Source organism: Vulpes vulpes, chromosome 2, assembly GCF_048418805.1.
Source record: "Vulpes vulpes isolate BD-2025 chromosome 2, VulVul3, whole genome shotgun sequence".
NCBI lineage: Eukaryota > Metazoa > Chordata > Mammalia > Carnivora > Canidae > Vulpes > Vulpes vulpes.
Window position 1 is genome coordinate 24,073,339 of NC_132781.1, and position 27,304 is coordinate 24,100,642.

At 48.3% G+C, this 27,304-nt stretch overlaps 1 protein-coding gene and 1 long non-coding RNA gene across 4 annotated transcripts in view; one reads left to right on the top strand and one right to left on the bottom strand.

Moving 5' to 3' along the window:
• Positions 1 to 778: 778 nt before the first annotated feature.
• On the top strand, positions 779 to 26,907 carry SP2 (Sp2 transcription factor). Of its 2 annotated transcripts, none has more exons than XM_025995816.2 (7): positions 779 to 900; positions 14,376 to 14,452; positions 15,162 to 16,136; positions 22,531 to 22,843; positions 23,976 to 24,150; positions 24,374 to 24,567; positions 25,648 to 26,907. In XM_025995816.2, exons 1-7 carry the CDS (start codon positions 894 to 896, stop codon positions 25,746 to 25,748), a joined length of 1,842 nt encoding a protein of 613 aa, XP_025851601.1. In that variant the 5' UTR covers positions 779 to 893; the 3' UTR covers positions 25,749 to 26,907. The 2 variants fall into 2 exon arrangements, with proteins under 2 accessions (XP_025851601.1, XP_025851600.1); XM_025995815.2 differs by having other exon boundaries at positions 798 to 900; positions 14,373 to 14,452.
• Positions 3,482 to 27,304, bottom strand: part of LOC112917819 (uncharacterized) — a 29,806-nt gene continuing 5,983 nt past the window's right edge. The window contains exons 2-7 of one of the 2 annotated variants that reach the window (XR_011999698.1): positions 17,475 to 17,599; positions 14,308 to 14,516; positions 13,813 to 13,901; positions 10,246 to 10,437; positions 9,791 to 9,829; positions 3,482 to 4,910 (exon numbers count right to left, since the gene is read on the bottom strand). This is a non-coding gene — a long non-coding RNA (uncharacterized lncRNA). The remainder of the gene's footprint in view (positions 4,911 to 9,790; positions 9,830 to 10,245; positions 10,438 to 13,812; positions 13,902 to 14,307; positions 14,517 to 17,474; positions 17,600 to 27,304) is intronic. The other variant, XR_011999697.1, reaches the window with a different exon arrangement.

Below are 27,304 nucleotides of genomic sequence, written 5' to 3' on the forward strand. Positions count from 1 at the left end.
GTCCACCCGAGGCGCTGGTCCGAGCGCGTAAGCCAGGGGTGCCCTCCAGACGCACAGCATCCGAGGACGAGCGGCGGTCCCGGGAACCTCCCTCTAGAGCGCTTCGGGTGATGGGGGGGGGGGGGACCGCCCGGGGATGGGGGCGTCGCCGCAACAACCAGGCGAGGCCCGATGCCTTCTCGCAGGAGTGTCGCGTCGCCGCAGCTCGCCGCTATTGTGCGGGGGCTCCGGTGCCTGGCGGCACAAAGTCGCCCGGGGGCTCACTTCCCACCCCGGAGGCGCTGCAGGGCGCGGGACTCCATGAGGCGGGTGGCTTTCCACTCACCGGGCACGGGGCTCGCGTGGCCGCAGAGCAGAAGGCCCCTACCGCACCAGGGCGACACCGGGTTGAGGTGTAATGTATGTACTATTTATAGGGCATTTCTGGGCCTCACCCTAAGGACTTCTGATTGGCTTTAGGGTAGATCTATCACTCATCTTTTGGGTTCGAGGTGGGTGGAAGGTCAACCACAACCAATACAAAACCACTCCTCAGCTAAGCCCCTCCTTATCTAGCTTCCTGTTGCTGTCCATCAACCACCTCGTGGGCGGGACTTTGCCTCCCGCCAACTGGCTGGCGAACACGTCGATCACTCTTCAGTAGGTTTCCGGTTGGTGCCCTCTACCGTCCATCAGTGACATTTCACAGGCCTATTGGCCAAACCAACGTCGCTCTAGATGCCTCTCCTTGATTGGTTGTTAGTGCTGTCGGTCCCCAATGTTCTGGGCTCTTATTGGTGAACGCTGCCGTCGCTCGGGCGGTGGCGGGCTCCGGGATTGGCGGGTGCTGGGCGGGCGGTGTCAGGCTCTCGGTGGCGGCGGAGGCGGCGGAGGCCAGGGAGGAAGATGTCGTAATGAGCGGTGGGTCCTGGCCGCTGCCGGCGGGGTCTTCCCGGCCCCCAAGGGTCGGGAAGACAGGCAGAGGCCGCAGGGACGGGGAGCCGGGGCCGGGGGTTCCCCCCTGGGGCCGGGCCTGGCGCCGGGGCCCGGCTCCGGGAGGGGCGGGGGAGGGAGGATTCCCGCCCGGAGGAGGAGCGGGGCTGGCCAGCCGGGCGGAGGCACCCGGAAGGGGGCGTTCGACTCCCCGCCCCCTCGGAGCCCGCTGGGCGGGAGGGTGGCGCTTCCGGGGGCTGGCGAGAGGTGCGGGCACCCGGGCGGGCCTGGCACCCCCTCTGCCCGGTTGCCGACCCGCCCCAGTGCTGTCCGGCCCGTGGACGTAGCCTGGGTCTGCTCCGAGGAGGCGGCCGACGCCCCTCGCGCTTGCCCAGTGTTGGTGGACCCTCCTGCACTCTGACTCTAGGTGCCCCCCGGCGATTCAGGGCCCTCCCGAGTGCAGAGAGGGGCAAGGGAATGCTTGAAGTGCAGGCGGCGCCAACCACATGGGCACTGCTGGGCAGAGAACCCAACCTGGTTCCCGATATATCCCAGTGGAGAGATGGTGTCAGGACACGAGGGCACCTCGTAGGGCAGGTGACTTCTCGCCTTAGATTGCAAAGTGGGCAAAAACCTCCGTTTAATGTTTTCACTTGGGTCCTTGAGCACCAGCTAGGTACATGCAAGTTCTTACCAGAATTGTGAGCCATTTAAGAACTTGTTGACAAGAATTCCCAAACTGTTTGCTGATGCTCTTGCTCGGGGGGGGGGGGGGGGGGGGGGGGGGGGGGGACTGCTGAATCCTAAAAGCCAGGCGCAAACCTAAGGAGTGACAGAGGAAATAAAACAAAACGGATACTTACTTTCTTCCTCCGCCCCACTTCCATTCCCATTGCTGACTTAGGGTTTTCAGCCTCCTACCCGTGCTTCTTGGCTTATGTTCCCAGTGGCTTTCTAATTTTAGTTGAAATGGAACTGTGTCTTCTCTGGGCAATTGAAAAACCTGTCTTCACTGCATTCCTTGGTTTTGATTCTTAATTAACTTGATTCAGTGGGACTTCCTCTGGCATTTCTCAAGGCACATTCTCCCATAGTTTTTCTTGAGGTTACTTCTTGCTCACTTGTTTCTTAGAGAAAGGGAGGGAGGAGCTAGTAGATCTGCTTTAAGCAATGAATTGGTTCATGGTCCCCCATGACACTGATTTTAAGGGATGCTTTATGGATTGTTTCAAGGCACACTAGACTGCATTATCTAAAACTGATATGCTCTAACCCAGAAGGCATTAAGTATCATAATGGAGGACTAGGTGTTGAGTTGGTATTTTGGATAAGATTTTTTAGGGCTAGAACGTTTAGAGTGTTGACCAGTTAGTTCACAGAGAGGCTGTTAAAGGAACAATGGTGGAGTCCACACCATAGAAGTCATTTTGATTAATAACAAACCTGTTGTCTGCAATAATGAGTGTAATTGCAGTGTCTTGTTTTGTCTTAAATTCTTGTGTGCAATGAAGGGGGTGAATCTGTCAGACAACCTAGCGTTGGGCTGGTGATGTCATTATTCTAGTGGCTTCTAACAGGCATTAATACCTGTTGGAAATGGATTCTCATTGGCTGGGGCCATTGGTAAGTTTTCTAATTCTGGTTCTTCCACTTGGTTGTGTAGAGGCTTAACCTCTTCATTTGAAAGCAGCAGCAACAAGAAGAAAAAAAAGCTGGTCTGACTTGATTGTGACCCCCCCTGAGCTGAAGACATAGTGTCTTGCCAAGGAGACCCAAGTGGAGTCAGTTCATAATCAGATCCTCACCTGACTGCTGTGCAAGGAGACCTGACTCTAGGAGGAAGAGTTTAGCATTAGTGTTGACAGCACATAGACTGGCCAGTTTTTTTTTTTTTTTTTTTTGGGGGGGGGGTTGTTTTGTTTTGTTTTTCTTATATTAAAGTTTGGGCCTCTGGAGACCTGAGAACAAGCTGTAAGATTTTGGCAAATATCTGGGTAAAGGAGCTTTAGGGCGTAACAGCAGACAGGGTAGTTCATTTGGATATTTGGCCTTGAGCTTCCTCATTCTTCTGTTGATTAATAGCAGCCCTCTGGAGAATTTGCAGGGTCCCTGTAGCCTGACAGTCCTTTGCCATAGGCATGTGATAATTTCTGAGTCTGCTTTAAGCAACTATTGCCCAACCAGGGCCCTTATGAAGACATTTTAAACTTGGTGCTGTCATCTAGTAGACCCTGGTATTGGCTCGAGTTCAATCTCTAAACCTTTGTCACCTCATTTCTATGATGTGAGTGTAGCACATTCTTTTATGACTTGTCTTCACCTCCTTCATTCTGTTTACACACAAACTGGAAGCTTTGCCTCCAAGGATTGAAAAACAGAGTGATTCTTTTGGAGCGGGGGTGGGCAATGACCACAGAATGAAATATGCAGAGGAACACTGCTTTAAAGTACGTATGTAGTATAAGAAGGTGTAGAGATGCGAACACTTCTGAGTTTAATTGATTTTGTGGTCCAGTTGAAACCTTGTGGGCTGAAGACTTGAAGTAAAATCTATTTGGAGAAGCTCCAGTACTTTCTTAGGAGTTTATTGGGTGATGCATCTGGATGAAGCTATCCTTTGGGTAGCTTAACTGGATTAAGGGACTTCTAGTGAGTTCATAAACTAGGAAAACTTGGCCTACATGCTGGACCAAGTCAGTACAAACCAGACTAGGACATCATTACAGAGTGCATTTGCTGACGTTTTTGCTTATTTGCTTTTTGCTGTAATTCAGAGGGTAATAACATGGGACATTACCAACTCAAGGGCATTGTCAGCCTAAGTAGAGAAGGAATTAGAGGGGTAGCCCTGGTGGCGCAGCAGTTTAGTGCTGTCTCCAGCCCAGGGCGTGATCCTGGAGACCTGGGATCAAGTCCCGCATCAGGCTTCCTGCGTGGAGCCTGCTTCTCCCTCTGCCTGTGCCTCTGCCTCTCTCTTTCTCTGTCTCTCATGAATAAATAAATAAAATATTAAAAAAAAGAGAGAGAGAGAAGGAATTAGAGATCACCCAGGAAGAGATGCTCTCAGGTGGCACTGGTAGATTTGTTCTAGTTGACAGGATTCCAAAATGGAAAATGGATTTTTCTGCTGCCTCACGGGCTGCTGGAAAAGAGAACCCAGGAGTAAAGCTCAGTCAGCCCTCAGTGCTTGGGGGAAGCCATGGCTTCCACTTTGTGTCTAGGAAGTGCTCTTTCTGAGTGGGTTACCATGCTTCTCATCAGGTGGCTCTGGGCTGGTGTGCTTTGGCGAGATGAGCTCTGCTCAGGACCAAGGGAGTGTGAAAAGGCTGAGTGTCCAGTTGGGGTGCTGCTCAGTCTGTCCCTATGAGCTGCTCTGAGCAGTGTTGAGATGTCAAGGCTGCTTTTGTCACAGGAAGAGCACGTGTGCAGGCCCAGCTGTTTGAATGCTTCCCTTGGACACCTCGTTCCCTTAGCTACAGTTTATTTCAGCTTCAAAATGGCATGCTGTACCTGGCCAGAAGCCTCACCACGTCACAGTGCTGAGGTTTAGCTTGGGTGACTTGTTTTTGCTGCTAAGGGCTCTGAGATGCCAGTTTGTCCTTATGCCATGACTTCGGCTGTTAGATGGCTTCTTCCATCTCAGCCATGGGGTGGAAATGGCCCGGGAGCCAGCAGCAGGCACTGGCCTGCACACTGCCAAATGTCCTCTTTCTAGAGCTTCCTCTTTGGGGTATTTGTTACTTCTCCTGTGGGGCTCAGTGGAATCACAAAGCAGCTTCTCAGAGAGTGTGACCAGCAGGAAGGGCCATGTGATTGGAAGTGGAATATTTCTGCCCCTGGTCAGTGTCTAACTGAAGTCTTCTCAGATTAGCCTAAAAACGACCAAAACATTTCCCAGCTTTCAGAACAGTAAATGGTAAGGCTGTCCTCTCTTCCCCCGGGGAAATGAAGTCAGCACTCATTTCAGAACCAGTCCACAGCTGGGGTGACTCAAATAACTGTGCCAAAGCAGAGAAAACATTTGTTTGTACAGAATGCCTTTCTAGGGGGGGAAAAGTATATCTTGCTTTCTTATTTTCTTCTGTTCTCCAAGACAGCTCTGAGGCCAGGTATTCTTTGTACCATTTCCTGGGACTGCTCTGTCAACGTACAGCTTTCACCACCACCACTGCTGCCCTGGGTTGCCACTCACTTCTCCTGAGTCCTTTCTGGGACTATTAGGTGTGACCCAGGCAAGATGAAACTAGCAAATGACAGTAACATTTTGAGGAGAGGTATTCACATAGCAGGTGCCCTCTTTATCTGAACTCATTCAGAAAAGAAGTCCTCCCCCATCCCAATATATATTAATTGAAAGAAGCATTGAAATGTGGTGCCTGGCATGTGGTTATGAGGTATGGGCTTGGAAATACTCGCCCAGGAGCAGGACTGGACTGTGCTGGTCCGCACACAGGCACTTGTCCCCTCATGAGGTGATGGGTAGGCTTGAGAGTTCCATCTGGGACTGCATCAGCTGAGCTGACCTGACAAGCGGATCCCAGCCTCATGCCAGGACATGCACATCTGTGGGTTTTCTTAAATTCCATTTAGGCTATTCTGCTCTACAGTCTCCAGGATTCATTGATTCATCCATTCAAAAAATATATATATACTAACCACCTACTATGTGCCAGGTAGGAAGGATATAGTTGTAGGTAAGGCAAGGGGAAGTCCCTGCTTTAGGAAGCCTATGGCTTAGTGGGTGATGATAAATAAGTAACTACTCAGTATTAGATAATGGGAAATGCTAAGGAGAAAAACAAAATAGAAGATAGAAGAATGTGAAAGGGTGCAATATATCGGGTGGTCAGGGAAGGTTTCATTGAGAAGGTGAGTGAAACCAGCTGGAGGGGAAAGAGTCAGCCACTCAGTCTAGGGTGGGAGGCAGAGGGTGAAAACTCAAGCAAGGACAACAGCAAGTGCAGAGGCCCTGAGAAGGGGCCAAACCTGGCATGTTGGAAAACAGCAGGGAGGTGATTGTGGCTGAAGCAGTGAAGGGGAGTAACAAGATAGGTCAGAGGGGTCACAAAAGACAGGTCACATAGAGCCCTTATGTGTCTTGCGGGGGACTTTGGTTCTAACTTTGATGGGAGAGGGGATGCTGCTGTAGGGCTCTGAGCAGAGGAATACCATGATCTCACTTAAGTGTGATGGGTCTCATTCTGGATGCATGTCAAGAATAGACTTGATGGGGAACAAGGTCAGAAGCCCAGCTAGGAGGTTTTTGCACTTAACCAGGGGAGAGATGATGCAGATCTGAATCTGTCTGATAATAAGAGGTGGTGGTGAAAGCAATCAGGTTCTGAGTATATTTGGAAAGTAGAACCAAAGTGTTTGCTGACTGTCAGATGTAGAGTACGAAAAAAAGAAGGGGCAAGGATGACTTGCAGAATTTTTAGCACCAAGCCACTAGAAGGACAGAATTCCAATGCCTTTGCCCAATGCCTCATTGTGCGGGGAAGCTTGAAGGGGACATGGAATTAGGACAATATCAGGGGTGAGTTAGACTTGAGACGCTCGTTAACATACCCAAGTGGAGACGTCAGTAGGCAGCTGGATATACAAGTCCGCAGATAGAAATTTGGAAGTCATCATTATGTAGAACCTATATATTGTTGGTTTTTAAAGCTGTGAGGCAAGATGAAATCACCCAGGAAACAAGTGTAGACAGAGGAAAGGTAAATGCTGAGCCGGCACCCTGGGGCCTACCAACTAATTAGAATTTGAGAGGAGAGGAGGACCCAGCAAATGAATCTTCGAAGAAGGAGCTAGAGAGGTAGGCGAGCCTAGCAAGTGTGTCTGAGAAGCCAAGTGACGGAAACTGTTTCAAGGAGAAAGAGGGGTCTGCTGTCAAATCCACACATAGACCGAGGCCGAAGAGTCAACTGTGAGACTCAGCAACGCGAAGCACGAGCAGTTTTTGTGGCATGGGCAAAACCCTGGAGCAGTTCAAGAAGGGGTGGCAAGAGAGGAATCAGAGGTAGCAATTATGGGTCACTCTTGCTAGGGATTTTGCTTGAAAAGAAGATCTTAGCTGATGAACGGAATTTTAACTTCCTGATGGAATCGTGGGCCCACGTAAGAGTCCTGGGCTGAGGTTGGGGTCAGAGTTGGGCACAGGGAAGATAGGATGGCTCCTGAGGTGTCTGGGTAGAGACAAGATCTTGTGCACCCCCCTCCTTTGGCCTGAGGCATTAGCAAGCCACCACCCACAGCTGTCTTCCTGTATTAGAAATTGGTAAAGTTCTTTGCACCCTTCTCTTCTGTATGGTTATTATGGTGCTGGAGACCTGCTTCTCAGCGGTTTGGAGTCTTCTAACTACCAGTGTTGCTGCTGCTCCCTCTAAGCAAGCCAATTCTCTTAGCTCATTCACGAACTCCTTTGAGGTCCAACTTTGTTCTCTTAAACCAGCCATGGCTTGCTTTTCCCTTACCAGCTCTAAATTCTTCCAGGCCAGGCAACTGGGAGAGACTGGGCTTGGAAACTGTTTTGTTGGCTTCCGGCCCAGCTGAGCTGACCAAAATAGCCAGCAAGACTGTTTGTGCAGAGTGAAATTCCTCCAGGGGAAATACCATAGTGTATTGCCAAGAAAGCCATGGTAGGAACCCAGGAGGCAAAAAAAAGAAAAAAAAAAGCCAAGTACCCTCAAGGTCTGGCTAAGAAGTTTGACCCAAGTTCTCTCCAGAGTGAAAAGAGCTTCTTAAAGCCTATTGTGGTATTTCTTAGGACCTCTTCTCTCATTCCTTGTGTCTCAAAGGCAGTGTTCTCAAGCAAAAGACCAGTGGAATGGCCCTCAGTCTGACGGCTAGGGCTTTGGGGCCTGTTGAGGCCTCTTCCTGTTACCGGTCCTCCCTGAGCCAGCTGATGGAAGGAACCCTAGGACAGACACCCCTCCTTGCTCTGTGACAGGGCTAAGTGCTAGGAAAGGAGTGTGGGGCCTATGCACTGGCACATAGTAGGGACACTTGCCCCAGACTTGGGGAGCTGGGAGAAAAGAGGTCAGGAAGGGTTTGCCCTGAGTAAGTCATAAACCGAGCTTAAGAACCTCAGTTAGATAAATGAGAGAGAGAGCAGGCACATGTGCATGCACGAGTGTGTAAACTTAGGCTCCCAGTGAGAGAGAGCAAGTCAACGTTCCAGAAGTGGAAAACACTGAAATGGAAAACACTGACCTGCTTGTAGGAAAAGTTGGAAGAGAGATAAAGGAGAGGTAGAGAGGGGAGGGGCAAAACGTTTTGGCTTTTACAAGTTTATCATAAGATCATCTGGAAGCTCTTGAAGGGTATAATCAGAGGAGTGGCTGGATGGGATTTGCATTTTAAAGATTCTTTTGACCCTGATAGTGGAGGCTGGAGAAGAGCTGGCAAGGCCAGAGGCCTGGAGAGCCATTTTGAAGGCTTTGGGCCATATTCCAGGCTGAGCTGAAGGTGATCAGTGCCAGGGTAGTGAATGGCGAAGGGAATGGAGAGCGGTGAGTGGATTGGAAAGAGGTTTATATTCAGGTGGTAGAATCATGAGGACTCGATGAGTTATTGGCGATGAGGATGACGTTCAGGTTTCCTTGTGATTAGAAATACCAGAGAGGCTGGTTGAACCCAAGACTCATTACCCATCCAACCTGCAGGCACTGAAGGGCCCCTGGGTTATGTGCTGGGCATGGCAGTGCAGTGCAGTACAGACTGACCCGACCCACCCTGGGAATCCTCCTGTGAATATCCACAGACATTAAGCCCATGATTATTTATTGGGTGGTGAGCATTACCAGAGGGGTTAACCTCCTTTCAGGGGTCTGAGTAACTAACGGGCCGGATCCATAGTGGGCTCTCAGTAAGTTTTGCTGGGAAAAAAACTGGGCTGAGACCTGAAGGGTAAGTGTTAGCTAGTGATGAGGGAAGAAAGAGCTCTGATCAAGGAAAGGGCAATAGCAGAAATGAAAACTTCAAGGATCTGGAAGAGGCCCTGTAGAGGCGAGGCTGGGAGTGAGAAAGCTGGGGGAAGAATGGGCAAAGGTGACAACTCAGTGTGGGCAGTCCTGTGGCTCCCCAAGTGGAAGGCCTGGATGGACCCTTCTGCCACCCAGGAGACCAGGAATTGTCAGTCTGTGGAGATTACCTGAAGCTACGTGGGTGGGCATGGTCACTGGTGGAACGGGTGTTGGGTGAGAAGGAGGGCGTTAAGGAACAGTAGGATTGAAGGGTGGCAAAAGGAAGAAGAGGCAGAGAAGTAGGAGAAGATCTGTGGGAATTTTGAAGAGGAGGGAATAGTCAAAGGGTGAAGATCTGCTGAAGAGGGTCTGTTGGATATAGCAACGAGGAGGTCCTTGGTGACTCTGGCAGGAGCAGTGTCAGCAGAGAGCTGCTGCTCAGGGAAATAAGCAAATGAGAAAAGAGGGGAGCAGTAAAGTGCTGGCAGCTTTTCCACCAAGTTTGGCCAGGGAAGGAAGACAAGAAAGGAAGACTGTAGCTGGAGGGGATGGCGGTGGAGATAGATGATCTGTTTGTAAAAAGCCAGAGACTCAGAGGATGCCCTTTCTGCGGGTGTTGGAACTAAACTGGCTTCCGGTATGGGGAAAGGAAAGTCCAGGTGGTGCCATCAGGCCCTAGACCCCACCCCCAACCCCCCAGTCTGAAAGCCTTGCTTGATGCAATTTGAAGTTTTCCGAGGAGCCTAAGAGAGCTACTGTTGCTTGTGTAATAAATCACCATAAAACTTCATGAGCCAGGGGACTGCTGGGAAAGTTTTAGCCAATCTGAATTAATGAAAAGTCTGAATGACTGAACTCTGAAAGGAATGCAGCTTTTCTTTCTTTACTGAAAATACTCAGTAAATCCCACTTACCAGTGTTGCTAAATGTCGGTTTCAGTGACCGGATGTAAACTGTTAAAAGCAAATGGTACGATTAAAATGGTAGAAGTGGTATAAAACAATTACATGATTATGCCCAAGAGTCCCTTTGAGTCTTCTTACACTAGTTAGCCTCACTTTGAGTACCATGAAGACAAATTTAAGCACAATTTATGTCCAAATTACACGTTTTTAAATATAAGGTTCCAAATTAATGAGGTTCAAAGTACCTTTGATCAGAGTCTTGCAGCTATGTATCTACATTACGTCTGAACCACTTTTCATTTCCAAACACCCAACTGGCAATGCTTCTCTTTTCCCTTTCATGGTTAATCCCAGAATATAATGCTGCAATGGCAGGGAGATCAGTCCCTTTTCTGGTTGCCCAGGCCTGCAGCCCCAGGCCACAAAAAGCTCTGAGCTACGACACTAGGATGGGAGATACTTACGTTGATTTGAAACCCAGAGGGTTATTTCAAGAGCCAGCTAGGTAGGAAAATGAAACCAACTGAAATGGTACAATGTCAGGCACCAGCAGTTGTGCAGCTTGCTTCAGTAAATCGTACTCTTAACTTCCTCACTGAAGAATCGCTCTGAACCTAGTCCGATCTCCATACCGTTTGAGTCCCGGGTAACAACGCCTGCAAAGGGAGAGAGGAAGATAGGAAAGGGAGATGAGTAAGGAACACAAGACCCGTTTTCATTTCGTTTACACTCTGTCCTGTTCTAGGGTCCTTCCATTTCCTTAGCAGAAGATATCTGCAGGAGAGTTAGTCACCAATTTTAGCTAAGTGAACTTGAGCTCAAAGGGGAGCCTCCTGGGAGAACCCCTGCCTTCCCTTCCCAGCAGTGGCTGTAAGTAACTCAGCTTGTGTTCTTTTTTTTTTTTTTTTAATTTTTTAATTATTTATTTATGAGAGTCATACAGAGAGAGAGAGAGAGAGAGGCAGAGACATAGGTAGAGGGAGAAGCAGGCTCCATGCACCAGGAGCCTGACGTGGGATTCGATCCCGGGTCTCCAGGATCGCGCCCTGGGCCAAAGGCAGGCGCCAAACTGCTGCGCCACCCAGGGATCCCCAGTTTGTGTTCTTAATGGCAGCGTGGCCTGAGGATTTAAAAAAATCTTAAAGATTCAGTCCAGCTTCCTACACCATCTAGACATCTCATTTCCAACAGAGACACACATCCTGCCTCTGTCTAAATGATTCCAGAAAAGGGAGAACATTACCTCAAATGGCAACTGATCCCATTTTTTTAAAGTTCTCCCTTCTATTAATCTGAAATCTGCCTTTTTTTTTTTTTTTTTTTTTAAGTAAACTCTATACCCAACATAGGGCTCAGATTCACAGCCCTGAGATCAAGAGTTCACAGGCTCTGCCTACTGAGCCAGCCAGGCACCTCAAAGTCTGCTTTCTTGACGTTTCCACCCCGAAGTCTTTGAACCACATATGGGATAAATGTCCTGGTGGATATCACCAGTCCAGCATCCTGGCCACACCATCACTGCTGTCCTCTGAACAAGCTCCAATTGAAAATGCCCCTTGCAAAATATCCCTCAGAACAAAACCTGACACTCCAGATGTGGCTCAAATGTGCAGAACACACCAGGATGATTATTTTTATTCCTCTATGATTGAACTTTTGAAAATTCAGTCCTAGATTGCAGTAGATTTTTGGCAACCACATCTAGATTCTATTACCTCTCATTTAGCTTTAGTCAAACCCACTGGGGCTTTTTCACGGGAGGACTGCTATTAAGTTCTATTGTTCCGTCCTGTATGCACATGTTTTGTTTTTTTTTTAACCCAAGTGCAGGATGTACTCAACTTCAAAGTTTAAACCACTATTTATTGATGATCCACTGTGCTCACGGCTCTCCATAGTAATTATTGACGCTTCCCAGAACCCCAGGAGGATGCTGTTCCCTCTGTCTTCCCGATGGCACAGTGAGCCTGAGAGGGAAGCTCCAGCCACCCCACTGATGATGGCATGACTCCAACCCTCATTTAAGTCTGGAGCCTTATGCTCTCAAGCACAGCACATGCTAGTTTTTAAAGATCTCTTTGAACCCTAATACCAACACCCATTTTATTTATAATCCTTCTCGGTTTGTGACAGCTGTAAGTTGAAACTGCCTGCTTGGTCTTTGCATGGTTTTCCAAACTTCGGTGGTGGATCGAGTACTCTATAGGGACATTTTCCAGCCTCTAGGGCACAGAACCAATTTTAGTGAGTCACAACCAGCATTGAAAAAAATGAAATAGAGTAGAAAAATACCCAAGTCCATCACACGTAGTAAGAGCAGATTTTATTTCAGGAAACTCACTGCATGAGCATAGAACAAAGAAGTGTGTGGGTGCACGCATACTGGGTCTTGATGTAAATTGTTTTTATAACTGTGGTTCATGGTCTAAATAGTTTGAACACTACTGCTCTAAAGGAAAAATGTTTTTGAGTCATCTTAGATTGTTTTCATTATAATGCTGCAACTTAATTACGCACATAAATCTGTTTATCAACTCACTGATCTAGCTCCTATAAAATTAATTAACTACCAAAAAGCCAGTAAAAGTCACATCAGCAACCTCATTCTGGGAGATTGACATTTGATCGAACCCGTGTCACTACTGTCAGCATGAGGCATGGCAGACTTGACACCTCAGGCTCCTTGAGTTTCCCATGCCTCTACCCTGCAGTGTCTAGTGCCAAGCAACACAGTCCTCCCACGCTTCTGAAGAGCTGTTCTCCTTCACTTTGCACAGATGTATCATGAATTAAATGTACAGAATTAAGTTGTCTTAATTAGCCCACGCAGTTAGAGTGGTGCCACTTGGCAACAGTACAGCTGTAAACATACACACAGGCCCTGAAACAGGCAAAGCTTGGCAAAGCAACGGTCACCCAGTCAGTGTATGTTCATTTTGAAAGGATAACCATCACAACGTACACAAGAATAAAACATGCTGGGCAGAAAAAGCATGAGCCTCCTTAGGAGAAGCTGCAGACCCTCGCCTTGGGAGCCACTCCTAGTTTGAGACAACCCTGATTGACCCTGCAGCAGCAAACCACTCAGGATGTGTGGATCTCCGCACTTTTAGGAGGAGGCACATTTGGCTTGGCCTCTAAACCATACTCTCCTGCCTGCAGTTTTTTTCCCCTTCTTATTCATAAGAATATTATGAAAATTTCGGTCAGATGCCTTGTTGAAATAAAATACAGAGTGTATACCCTTTCCTTGATGTATCCATGCAAAACCTCATGAAAACAGCATGATTCAGTTTTTGCAACCCTGTGCCTTCTTCCTTAGGGTCATTGTTGTCTTCAGTAATTATAACGTGCCATTCAGTCTTGTTTCTAGGATTTTGCCAAGGATCAGTGTCTGTAATATTTCAAGATCTCCCTATACGATTTTGTCTAGAGCTGTGCTTTTGGCTTCTCACACAGTTTATTTCTCTGAAATAATAACCTTGTTTCTGTACTTCCCAAGAGCTACTTTCCAAAGGTTAAGGATGCGAGTCTCACTGCCTAGTGTCCTTTTCCTTAGTGATTTATGAACTACAAGATGGCATAGATTCTTCCCCACCCGACCCCCAAATTCTCATGATTTCCATTTTACTTTAATTCTTTAAATCTGATTTAAGTTCAGAGTAGAGATTCCCTTCATTACTTCCTCAACGTTCCTTATTGTTCTTTCTTAAAAAGGGGGAGGGCACAATAGGGTATATTCATTGTGGGAAAATGAGAAAATCCAGAAAAACAAGAAAAATTCTTGAAGTCAAGCAAAGTTCTACTGCCAGTAGATAATAATGGGTCTTAACTGTTTCAGCATTTTCAAAGACATTTCCTGCTATGTTCACATATAGAAATATGTACACATTTAACAAAAACAGAATTTACTGTTTTCATTCTTCTCATATTCAGTCATTAGTTCTAGTCTTGGTGATGCCTTTGGGGCCATACCTGTTAGCCTATGTAAAGTCACTGAAAGTGGTTATCCACATGCTCAAGATCATTACCTGGGCTCTGGTACCTTTGTGGTGAAGGCTGAGCATAAAGCACCTTAGATCTCCTTTCTCATGGAGCAGGTGTGTCTTTGTCAGGGATCCTAGGAGAGAAGCGACTGTCAGCCTGGCATTTGGCTATAGAAGGAGTGAGCAAGGAGCTTGGGTTAGATCTAGAGGATTAACCAGAGGTGCAGGGCTGGGATGAGGGCGGCTCTCCTGCCCACCAAATAGGGATTCCATCAACCTAGTTAGAGTTAGCAGTACCCTGTAGAGATTCCTCCATTGGATGACTGAAGCTGGTCTCAGCAAAGTCTTGTGTCTTCCTGTTGTCCCAGGCTTTATGATGCCTGGAGGCAAAACCAGCTGCCCTCCCAGCCCAGGATGGACAGATTGGAGGAGAGGAGAGAAGGCCACCCACCAAACAAGATGTAGGGTTGCTAACCTTGAGTGGGGAGGCATGAGGAAAGGTTAACCTCTTGGAGAAGCAAAGAGAGACAAAAGGAGTACCTGAGGCCAATGGGCTTGGGTTCTGTTTGGGCCTCTTGTGACTTATTCAGTCTCTTTTCTTCCAGCAGATCCACAGACCAGCATGGCTGCCACTGCCGCTGTCAGCCCCAGCGACTACCTGCAGCCCGCCGCCCCCAGCACCCAGGTGAGTGGGCAGTGGGTTGGGGGGGGGGGGCAGTGCTGCATCAGCCTGGAGGCATTCTCTGAAACTGACATTAAACCACAGCTGAAAACTCTGTACCGGCTTCTCTGTAAACACCCTGGGACATGACCTTTGGGAAGATTCGGTGGTTCATTTTCTCTCAATGAAGAAGCCAGGGCCACTTACCTGAGGTGGCACAGTTGAGTTGGGGGAAAAGCAGGATTAAACTCCAGGTCCCTTCCACCAGACCCACTGACCATAAAAGGGAAATAGAGGCTGTGTCCCTACAGTCCAGAGGCTCTGTCCTTATAGCCTCGAAAGAGCACCCTCCCCACTTTACCTGAGTGTTTATTCTTCCTCCCTCCCTTCCTTCCTCAGCTGAGGAATCAGGGGCCGCTCAGCCCTTGTGATGGGCCAATGGACTTCTGCCTAAAAGCTGAGGATGATTCTGTGACCCCCTGAGAAACACGGGTAGTGGGAAAGGTGTTTGTTCACCTTGTTATGGGGGCTTCTAGAGAGTTCCCCCCGAGAAAGGCACTGCCTACCCTTTCTCCCTCAGAGAAAGAGAAGACAGCAGGGAGAGGGAAGATGCTAGCACCCTGCCTACCACAGAGGTGCCAAAGAGCCTGCCAAGAGGAGGAGACCACGAAGGGCAGAGGGTGGCTGAGCAGCAGGTTCATGTCTCACTTTTCCTCCGCTCGTTCTCTCGCAGGATTCCCAGCCATCTCCTCTAGCCCTGCTTGCCGCAACATGTAGCAAAATTGGCCCTCCAGCTGTTGAAGCTGCGGTGACGCCGCCTGCTCCCCCCCAGCCCACACCACGGAAACTCGTCCCCATCAAACCTGCCCCTCTCCCTCTCAGTCCTGGCAAGAATAGCTTCGGAATCCTGTCCTCCAAAGGAAACATCCTTCAGATTCAGGGGTCACAACTGAGTGCATCCTATCCTGGTGGGCAGCTCGTGTTCGCTATTCAGAATCCCACTGTGATCAACAAAGGGACCCGATCAAATGCCAATATCCAGTACCAGGCGGTCCCTCAGATACAGGCGAGCAGTTCCCAGACCATCCAGGTACAGCCCAGTCTTACCAACCAGATCCAGATTATCCCTGGCACCAGCCAAGCCATCATCACCCCCTCACCATCCAGTCACAAGCCTGTCCCCATCAAGCCAGCCCCGGTCCAGAAGTCAAGTACGACTACCACCCCTGTGCAGAGTGGGGCCAATGTGGTGAAGCTGACGGGTGGGGGCGGCAATGTGACACTCACTCTGCCCGTCAACAACCTTGTGAACACCAGCGACTCTGGGGCCACCACACAGCTCCTCACGGAGAGCCCCCCCACCCCTCTGTCTAAGACTAACAAGAAAGCCAGGAAGAAGAGTCTCCCTGCCTCCCAGCCCCCTGTGGCTGTGGCGGAGCAAGTGGAGACGGTGCTGATTGAGACCACCGCGGACAACATCATCCAGGCAGGAAACAACCTGCTCATTGTTCAGAGCCCTGGTGGGGGCCAGCCAGCTGTGGTCCAGCAGGTCCAGGTGGTGCCCCCCAAGGCCGAGCAGCAGCAGGTGGTACAGATCCCCCAGCAGGCTCTGCGGGTGGTGCAGGCGGCATCTGCTACCCTCCCCACCGTCCCCCAGAAGCCCTCCCAGAACTTTCAGATCCAGGCTGCTGAGCCGACGCCTACTCAGGTACCACACTCACTCTCTACACCCGCCTCCCTCTCCTTCGCACTGAATGGCTGACACTCTGTTCCCCTTGGCTTGCTTTAGAAGATGATACTGAGGCAGCTGCTGATTTGACCTGAGTGCTAGGAGTCAGCATCATCTGGGGTCAGTAGTAAGTGGCCATTTCTGCTGACATGTGGGCTCTCTTTGGTTCAGGTGGTTATGTACTGCTCATCCTTAGAAATCAGATAAGACATCCCTATATACCTATATTGTGGTCCACTTTTTCTTTTTGGAGAGTTTTTTGGAGGGTGGTTAGAGGACAGATACGTACTTTTTAATAATAAAGTTTATTTTTTACTATAGAATCACATACAGCAGCAAGAATGAAATCTCAGAACCATAGAATTTGATGTAAAGTAAGAAAATTAATGAGAAAATTCTGTTCATTGTTAATGGCAAGAAAAAAAGTAGGAAGACACAGCCCAGCTTGATGGCAGGAACACTTAGGCTAGATCCGTCTGGGATGTTAATAATTCAATAAGAATGTTATTTGGGGCTTATATTAACGTGCCATACTACTTTGGAATCTATTTGACTCTGTGAGGTGGTTTTATTCTTCGTGTATGCCTAGTAAATGCCAGAGATTATGCCCATGTTGCAGATGGAGAGCCTGGAACTCAGAGGAGTTAAGAAGTTTCCAAGAGCTCATGGGGCACAGGTGACAAGAGGCAGGATTCAACCCAAATTTCTGACTTCAAACCCCATGCTCTTTTCTGCTTTTCACCTTGACTTGCTACGTCTTTTTTTTTTTTTTTTTTTTTTTTAATTTTTATTTATTTATGATAGTCACAGAGAGAGAGAGAGAAGCAGAGACACAGGCAGAGGGAGAAGCAGGCTCCATGCACCGGGAGCCTGATGTGGGATTCGATCCCGGGTCTCCAGGATCGCGCCCTGGGCCAAAGGCAGGCGCCAAACCGCTGCGCCACCCAGGGATCCCGACTTGCTACGTCTTGGTATGGCAGGTGCTACAATTAAAATTGAGGACAAGATGGTTGTTGTTTTTAAGGATCTTTTTTAATATAAGAAAGTAGTTCCTGCCATTGAGGAATTTATAATCCAGTTGTCTGGGGAGAGAGAACTGAGGCATCACAGTGAGTGACAGTAGGGAGTTGTGTTCTTTCCAGGTGGACAAGGAGTGCCCTTGAGATTGAGTTATGGACATGGAAGTCACACAGAAGGAAATCTGAAGCCTGCCCTGGAATCCTCCCTCCTTGGCATATCATGTATTGCCAAGTGATTTTCTTTAAGTTGTTTAATTTACTTACTAGAATACCTATCAGGTTCCATTACCAGACTTACCTTATAGATGAGGAACTGGGGTGATAGCTGCTCAGGTGCACACGTCCTTGGCAGAAGCCTCCCCTCCTTTCCCTGAGGTCCCATATCTTGAGATTGATGGAGGCAGGGCTTAAACCCAGATCTTCCTAAGGAAATAATCATACATATGCAGAAAGTTTTAGCTACAACATTATTTTTTAAAGGTGACATAGTTTTCCAATATCCTGAGGTGTTGTATATTACACAACTAATACTCCTTATTAACTGTAGATGTAGGCAGTTTACAATCTTATAGCTAAATAAATTCCTAAAAGTGGGGCAAAAGATATGCACATCCCTCCCCTCCCCACAAAGGTATTCTATTCACTGTCAGAGATGGGCAGTCCACAGCCTGAGGTCAAATCTGGCCCACCCTTCTGTTTTTGTAAATAAAGCTGAATTAGAATACAGACATTGGAATGCTCACGTTTGCTACATTTGCACTACAAGGCAGAGACCTCATCAGTGACCTGCACAGTTTAAAACATTTACTATCTGCCCTTACAGAAGAAGTTTGCTGACCCCTGCTCTATATTAGGAACACAAAATGTTCCAGTAACAGAAATTTCAGGTACACAGGAAATAGCAGTAATATGCAAAAGGAGCACGGTGAGATTTGTTTCTTCATTAAGAGATGACAGGAGGCTTATTTCTTTGCTTTTAACTGAGAAACACGGCCCCAAATAGCCCAGGAATTAAAAATAAACCTAATCAAAGTCACAGCAGGATTTTTTTTTTTTTAAACAAATAACTTTTTGCTCCTGGATCATTTGAGTGTAAGCTGCCACCATAGTCCCTGCTTCCAAATGTTTTATAGAAAGTGTCTCATTACCTGCAAGGACATTCTGCATAATAATATAACCATCAAGCCTAGGAAATTGGCAATGAAACATGCTTATATCTTTCATTCCCCAATCTTTACTTGATGTTCATGACCTTGACACTTTCGAAGGCTTCAGGCCAATTATTTGGAGAATGTTCCTCACTTTAGGTTTGTGTGATGTTTCCTCATAATATGCAGATTGTGCTTTTCTTTTTTCGTAGAAATATCACAGGTGTGATGCTGGGTTCATCCTCACTGTATCCTAAAAGGGTGTGTCATTTCAATTTGTCTCAGTATTGATGGTGATTAAAGTGATGTTCACCAGATTTCTGCACCTTGTTTTCTGTGTAACAAGTTAGTATTTTGTAGGGAGATACTTTGAGATTATGTAAATATCCCATTCCTCATCAGACTTTTCCCTCCACTTTTTTTACTAAAGAGATTTTCTTAAAGCTAATGTTTCATTCATTCGTTCATTCATTTATAGATTTTATTTATTCATGAGAGATACACAGAGAGAGAGGCAGAGACATAGGCACAGACAGAAGCAGGTTCTCCATAAGGAGCCCAAAGTGGGACTCAGTCCCAGATCCCAAGATCACAGCCTAAACCGAAGGCAGATGCCCAACCGCGGAGCCACCCAGGCGTTCCTAATGTTTCATTTTAAAAGAACTTTATATTCACAGAAAGGTTGCAAAGGTAGTACAGATGGTGTCTGTTTCCCTCCATCCTCTCCCTTGATTTTCCCCTTTGTGAAACATTGTACATTACCGGCTAAGTTTGTCAAAACAAAGAAACTGAAATTGGCACATTTGGAAGTCACCAGGTTTTCCATTTGTGCCCTTTTTCTGTTCCAAGATCCAGTCCACATACTATGTTGCACTTAGTGGGCATGTCTCCCCAGGCCTGGCAGGGGACAGCTTCTTGGTCCTTGTTTTCCACGATCTTGGCAGTCATAAGGTATATTGGTCAAGTATCCTACAGGATGTCCCCAACTCTGGGGTTATGGGCTTTTGGAAAGAATACAGAGGTCAAAATGGCCCTCTCGTGTTATATGAGGAATACGTGATGTCCATAGGACATTTTGACGGTCATGATGTTAACCTATATCTCTGGTTAAGACCGTGTTTGCCATGTCTCTTCATTTTAAGTTGCTACTCTTACCTTTCTCTGTTCTTTGGAAGGGAGCTGCTATATTTCTCATCTTCAGGGGTGGAAATTACGGTCTACATCTTGGATGAGAAAGTATCTACGTAATATTATTTGGAATTCTTCTAGAAGGAAAACCTTTTTCTTCTTTGTTCAGTTCACTTATTCTATCATTTATCCCAATAAGGGCTGATGTATATTTATCTTATACTTTGGGTTATAATCCAGGATCATGTTACTTATTTTGTTGCTCACATTGTTCCAGCTTTGGCCATTTGAAGCTCCATGAGTTCAAGGATACATACTTCCTTGAGTATATACCTCCTGGCATAATCCCACCTCCCCCACCCCCCAACTTTGAGATATTCATATACTGTGAAATTTACTCTCTTAAAGTGTACAACTCAGTGAGTTTTATTATATTCACAGAGCTGTACACCCATCCCTATGGTCTAATTTGAGAACATTTCCATCACCCCAAAAGAGACCTTTAGTAGTCACTCTTCATGTCCCCTTTCCCCCAACCTGCCATGGCAGCCACAAATCCATTTTGTTTCTGTGGATTTGCCTGTTCTGGACATTTAATTTAAATGTAATCTTACAACAGGTGATCTTTTGCAGCTGACCTCTTTTTTTTTTTTTAAGATTTTACTTATTTATTCATGAGAGAGAGAGAGAGAGAGGCAGAGACACAGGCAGAGGGAGAAGCAAGCTTCATGCATTGAGCTCCACGTGGGACTTGATCCCAGGACCGGAGTCGAAGGCAGACGCTCAACCGCTGAGCCACCTAGGTGTCTCAGACCAGAACCCTTGTAACACAGAATGAACCTACACTGACACATCATCATCACCCAGAGTCCATGGTTTACATTAGCGCTCACTCTTGGGGCTGCACATTCTGGGGGTTTGGACAAAGTATAATAACATGATTCCATCATTATAGTATCATACAGAATCTTCCCATTTCCTTAAAAATCCTGTGTGCTCTATTCAGCCCTTCCTCTTCCATCCCCACCCCTACCCCTGCAACCACTGATGTTTTTTTTTTTAGTCTTCATAGTTTAGTCTTTTCTAGTTGTCACATAGTTGGAATCATACAATATGTATGTAGCCTCTTCAGATCGGCTTCTTTCACTTAGTAAAATGCACTGAAATTTTCTCCATGTCTTTTCATGGCTTGGTAACACTTTTTTTTTGGTGCTAAATAATAGTCCACTATCTGGATATACCACAGTGTATCCGTTCACCTACTAAAAGACATCTTGGCTGCTTCCAGGTTTTGACAATTATGGATAAAGCTCCTGTGAACATCTATGTGCAGAATTTTGTTTGGACAAGGGTTTTCACTTTTACCGTGTTTTAGCCTGGAGATGGAGATGGTTGGTTGGAGGCTGGCCTGAGGTCCACGTAGCCCAGAGATCAGGACTAGATGTGGTTTTCTCGCTCTGCTTTGCGAAGGTCCCGCAGATGCACGTTTCCGGGAGGCCGCGCTTTGCGAAGCGGCTGCGTGGAGTGTAGGTGGTCCACGCCGCGGCCCTGCGGCGGCCAGGTGGCCCTCCCGCCCCCTGCAGCTGACTTCTTTCACTTAGTAATAACGGTTTCAAAGTTCATCCATGTTGTAGCAGATATCAATGCTTTTTTTCTGTGTATTTCTTAGCTGCAGCCCTGGGATCGACCATTCTTCTCATTGGAGAGTGTGTAACAGGTGTTTAGTTCTGCCATTCTTTTCTCCATTTGTTTATTTTTGTCAATAAGGACTATTAGGTTCCCATTTTCTTCAGTGGGTTATAATCCATTAGTATTAATGTTTTTTATGTTCAGGTTATCCCCCTTTGGACAGGGGGAGCTGCCCCCCACACACACACACACAAACAGGCTCCTGTGCCCTTTTCCTACATTATCCGCGTTCCTTGCGTACCTTCTTACTTTCTGGTACCACAGATGTTCCACACTCTACTTGTACTTTCCCTGCCCCCAAACTTGGAATCAGCTCTTTTTCTCTAAGGAGCTCTGGTTCCTTTTAGTTGAGCATGATATTTAGAAGCAAAGACCAGGGTGCTAGGTAAGCTCGGTGGCCTGGGAGTGTTGCTCCCAGCGCTTCTCAGTAGACACAGCCAAGAACTATATATATATATACACACACATACGTATGTACACATACATAATGGCTGAATAGATAGAAATGGATATAGACACACACATACACCTACATATATATACACATTTATATCTATGTTCCTCTCTTTATAGCGAAACCCCAGAGTTTCCACCAATGTCTGATTCCTGTCCAGTGCCACGCACTTCATTCTAGCTTCTCCCTCTCTGTATTTGTAACTCTCTTGTGGGAATCCTCATTTCCTTTAGCCTTAACATTTTCCTTTCTGGATCTCAGTTATCCTATGTGGACACACTCCTCAGCCTGCTGGGGTGGGGACAGCCGTGCCTGGCCACTGCCCTCACTGCTCCACAGATGCCCTCCTCATCCCACTCAGGCTCCAGCATGCATATCTTTAAGACTTTTTTTTTTTTAATCTTTAAGACTTTTGAGACACATTCCCAAATTTCCCTCCAGCAAGCCCAGACCACCTACACTCCTCTTAATGTGAGTGCCTGTTTCCCTGTGTCTTACCAGCAGTGAGCATTATATTTTATTTTTCCATCTTTGTCAATCTGAGGCAGAGGACTCCTTGATCGTGCCTCCTAAGAGCTGTTTTCATTTGTTTGATGGTCATTCATGGTGCATCTTCTGTGACGTCACCATTTAGTTGCCTTCTAATTCTGAGGGTTGGTGTTATATTTTTCTGCATTAAGTAAATCCAGTGTTTGGTTTCCAGTCAACAATCAGCATTTGCCACCTTAGTACAGGAATGCCATTGGCAGTGTGTGAATATAGGTCTGGGCCAGTTGGAGAAGACGTGGATGGATCAGAAGGCATCCCCCCAAAAACTTCTCACTTGGGCAGTGAGGGTGGTGACACTGCATTCAAACATGTGCAGGGGTGGGGGGTAGGGGTGAGTATCCCAGTCTCTCCTGGGACACTGACCTTTTCTCTCTGGCCCTTCCCAGGTCTACATCCGTACGCCTTCAGGTGAGGTGCAGACGGTCCTCGTCCAGGACAGCCCCCCAACAACAGCTGCGGCCACCTCTACCACCACCTGTAGCAGCCCTGCGTCCCGTGTTCCCCATCTGAGTGGGACCAGCAAAAAACACTCGGCCGCAATTCTCCGGAAAGAGCGCCCCCTGCCAAAGATCGCCCCCGCTGGAAGCATCATCAGTCTGAATGCTGCCCAGCTGGCGGCAGCGGCCCAGGCCATGCAGACCATCAACATCAACGGTGTTCAGGTCCAGGGTGTGCCTGTCACCATCACCAACACCGGCGGTGAGGGAGGGCCCCTCGGCCAGGGTATGGGCAGCAAGCCTGTTTGCCCTACCCAAGGGAACTATGGGCCAGCCTGGGATTTCCAGTAACCACAGCGAGGATAACTGCTCATCATTTGCCTGATCCCTTCTAGCTTAAGAGTATGTCCACTTAGTCCTTACAGTCGCCCTACGAGATCGTTTAAGACCTATGTTGGCCCCACCTGACAGCCAAAGATCTTGAGTAAGATGGAGAAGTAAGATGTACTCAGGAAAACTCTCCAACTAATATACACATGCAAATTAGTCTGGGACAGACCAAAGAGCTGTTCAAGGGAGGTTCCAGTAAAGGGACTTGAAAATAAGGCTTTTAGAAGGAGACAGCCTTTAGTTAAGGTGGGAAGGAGAGGAGGGAGCCTGTGGCAGAAGGAATGGTTGGTCCTGCACTCAGTTCAGCGCTAATATTTGGTAGTATTCAGTGCACGAAAGTGCCTTGCACCAAATCAAAGGAATATTGTAGCCACCTAGCAAAAATGGTTCCTTGCATTTCAGCTGGGTGTTCTTTAACTGGGTGAAGAGCACTTTTCAAGGTAGTGGGAGCCCTCTGAATCTCCTCTCTTCATCCTTAAATGAGTTTATGGCACTTATGCATCATGCATTTGGTTTAAGGGCATGGGATGAATCCATTCAGATAGACACAGTGTTGGGTCAGTGACACTGCCCCTGCTTTGGAATAGCTTTATGTAAGTCATAGAGGACTTGGTTTTGTCCTGTTTTCTCATTCTTAGTACCAAAAATCCCTGGAGACCTTCCTGATAGCAGAGTTGGTATCTCACGAGGGTCTCAGGTTGGAAGAGTTTCCAAAGAAATACTCCAAGACAAGACAGGAGCCTTCCCCACTGAGGTCACATGGGCAGTGTCCTGACTCAGGACACTGAGTGTGACATTGACTGCCTGGGTTCAAATCCAGGTCCTACCATCGATTAGCTGTGACCTTGACATACGTTGTTGGGCCTCAGGTTCCTCAAGTGTAAAAGTGGGAAAATAGTATCTGATTCACGGAGTTATGAAGGCTAAGCAAGTTAAGACATCTGAAGCCTCAGAAAGGGTATCCGGCTCCCACACCCTCAACTGTGCCCTCCTCTGGCCCACAGGGCAGCAGCAGCTGACAGTGCAGAATGTCTCGGGAAACAACCTGACCATCAGTGGGCTGAGCCCCACCCAGATCCAGCTGCAGATGGAGCAGGCCCTGGCTGGAGAGGCCCAGCCTGGGGAGAAGCGGCGCCGCATGGCCTGCACATGTCCCAACTGCAAGGATGGGGACAAGAGGTAATGGGGGGTGAGGGGGAGGGCCCAGCCCACCAGCCTGGCACGTGCCCTGTTGCCCCAGCCCTTCTCTGGAACACAGACAGGAAGGGGATGAGGTAGCAGCTCCCTACCACCTGTCCTCTTCACTTTTTCCTGTGCCCTCTGACCTGTCCTCGAGTCCTCTCTCCATCCTGCCCTGCCTCGCGTTTTCTACCTCCTCCCTATCTCGGCTTCCCATTCCCAGGTCAGGAGAGCAGGGCAAGAAGAAACACGTGTGCCACATCCCTGACTGTGGCAAGACTTTCCGGAAGACATCCTTGCTGCGGGCCCATGTGCGCCTGCACACCGGCGAGCGGCCCTTTGTCTGCAACTGGTTCTTCTGTGGAAAGAGGTTCACCCGGAGCGACGAGCTCCAGCGGCACGCCCGCACCCACACAGGTCTGTTGGCCTTCCCCCGCAGCATCCGCCTCCCCGGCCCTGCCATGGAGGAGCTACCACACTGAGCGGGAGCTACACACCATTCTGAGGGGGTCCAGGACTACCCAGCAAATTCTTTCAAGCCAGCCCTTTAGTGCAGTGCTTTCTGAAGGGATGGCATTTACCTGCTACAGCCTTCATGACTTCTGCCCTAGCCGCATGGTTTTCTCTCCAAGAAGCCCTGACGTAGAGTGCCGGGCACTGCACCATGTGTTCTAGCCATGAGCTAATTTAATCCCCGGAATGACACTGTGGGGAGGGCTCTTGGTGGTGCCCATTTTACCAAGGCATGGAGAGGGGGCCGGGTCACCCAGCTGGTGACTGGTGGAGCTAGGTTCAACCCTGGGTCCTCTGGTTCCCAGGTCCACGCTCTTAATCACACTTTCCCACATCGCCTTCCCTCCTAGTGTTTACCAACTGACTTTCCTCACATCATTTCACTCTTTTCACTCATTTGTGTCCAGTGCCATGTGTTTGATCCCGCAGGCATGATATCAGAGTTACAGGTTTTAATGCACTGGCAAATAAATACAGAACTCTAGATAGAAAAATGTTTGTCCATCTACCATCTAACACTGCTGCAGGTTTCTCCCTCGGGCCACAGCACACGCTTTGAGAACTGCTGCTAGAGCAAGAGGGCCTCTGTGAGCAGACCCTTATCCTGGGACAAGGATAGGGCTGGTGGGGGCCAGATCGCAACCTCCCCCTCAGGGGCTAAAGAGTAAATACTCAGAACGGGCAGCTGGCAGGTCTGCCAGGAAGGGGCTTTCCTAGGACGGGGAAGACGTGGAGCCAGGGTTAGTAATAGGGACAGAGATAGGAAGGAAGCAGTTGACAGCCCTACATGGGAAGAGCCCTGGGTGCAGGTACTGGGCACAAGTAGGGCTTTTCAGGCAAGGGACAGGGTAGACTGGGAAGTGACACCACATGGGGGTGTGGAGAAAGGAGAACCGCCGGAGGCTCTAGGTGAGACCACAGGGAGCAAATGCCTGATCAGATGGGCAGGACAGGATGACAATGATGTGCATCTTGTCTTCTCAGGGGACAAACGTTTCGAATGTGCCCAGTGTCAGAAGCGCTTCATGAGGAGTGACCATCTCACCAAGCATTACAAGACCCACCTGGTCACAAAGAACTTGTAAGGCCAACTGAGGCGGGCGGCCCCGAAGATACAGTCCCCCATCTGCGTCCTGCCTGGGCCCCTGGTGGAAAGGAGCCCCCTCTCCTTCCCCTGCCCGGGCTGCCCTGGGCCACCCTCCGCCCCTCCCTTCTGTTCTGCGACTGTCCCCACAGGAAGGGGCTCTGCTGCCCCACACTGGCCTCTTCCTCCAGCCCCTTGGCTCCACCCTGGCCCTTCCCTCTCACCTCGAGCTCCCGGCCTGCCCAGACCATGGACGTTGGCCGCGCCCAATGAGACGTTCTAAACCAGGACGAGTGGGAACCCTTATTTCCAAAGGAAAAACATGAATTTCACTCCGTCGAGGAGCAAAGTGAGCCCCCCTCAGTCTTCTCCCCCCCAACACTGCCGGAGTTGCATCGTGCCATGTCTTTCTCTCCCCTGCCCCTCCCAGGCCCCGCCAGCCACCTTGGCCACCCTGGGCCCCTGTGCCCAGGGTGCCATGGCATCCACTTCTGGAGAGGCTCACGGGGCTGCCTCCACTCCACATGCCCAGCCCTGCCACAGCTCTCCTCCAGCACATTCCAACTTTCTATTTAAAAAGTTAAGCTCCCCACTGATGCCCTCTTTTTCTATGGAGAACGTTGCCTTATATTCTACTTCAGATGATGAACACTGTGTATTGTGTGTGCTTTACGGTTTTATTTAATTGCTCCCTTCCTGTCCTCGTTACTCACCTCCCCCACACCTGCTTCAGTTTAGGGTTTGGGGGGCAGTGATGAGCATATGGATTTTTTTTTCTCACTCTAGCAATTCTCTTTTCTCAATGACACAGCATTTCACTCGAATCTGGATTCAGATAAAAACGCCTTCACCTCTTGATCCTCTTCCCTCTCCCCCTCATCCCACCCCAGCTGGCCCCAGCCCTACTTGTGTACAGTGTATATTGTATAATAGACGATTGTGTCTACTACATGTTTAAAAACATATTGCTTGTTATTTTTGAGGCTTTTAAATTAAACAAAAATCCAACTTTATTTTTAGTTGTAACTGCTTGAGGTATGTTTTATGAATTAAGTGACAGATTTGTTATCCTTTATTAACGATGTACTTTGTTGGTCAGCAGTGGGCTGACAAAAATTTTTTCTTGCTAATAAATTTAGTTGCCTGAGGCAAATCTGCAACCGGCAGTGCAGCTTCTTTTATCTTTTACCTGGGAGAACTTGGAGAGGAGGACTCCGGAAGAGGGAGCCCTGGCCTCTCCCAGCAATCCACATGGGGACCAAGGCAGGACCTTGCCCTCCTGGCCTCAGCCCAAAAAGGGCAGCAGCCACACAGACCTCCTGGTGTTGGCACAAGCCCCCAGAGCACCAGGATGGGACCTCCAGGCAGGGCCTAGCATGGGTGTTCCTGCTTCTCTGAGCCAGTTTTGCTGGCACACACTCTGCCTGCAGACTCAGGTCACAGCGATGCCTTCCTTCCAAGCGAGTGAGTCCCTCTGCTCAACTCCCCAGTCCCTGGAGGAAGGCTTTGGCCTGAGAACCTGTTTGTAAGAACTATAGGGAAGAGAGCCAGAGGGAC

Coding starts and splice junctions, on each gene's coding strand:
- SP2 (XM_025995815.2), top strand. Junction 24,151..24,373: donor TGCAAGGATGGGGACAAGAG/GTAATGGGGGGT, acceptor TCCCATTCCCAG/GTCAGGAGAGCAGGGCAAGA. Junction 24,568..25,647: donor GCACGCCCGCACCCACACAG/GTCTGTTGGCCT, acceptor TTGTCTTCTCAG/GGGACAAACGTTTCGAATGT.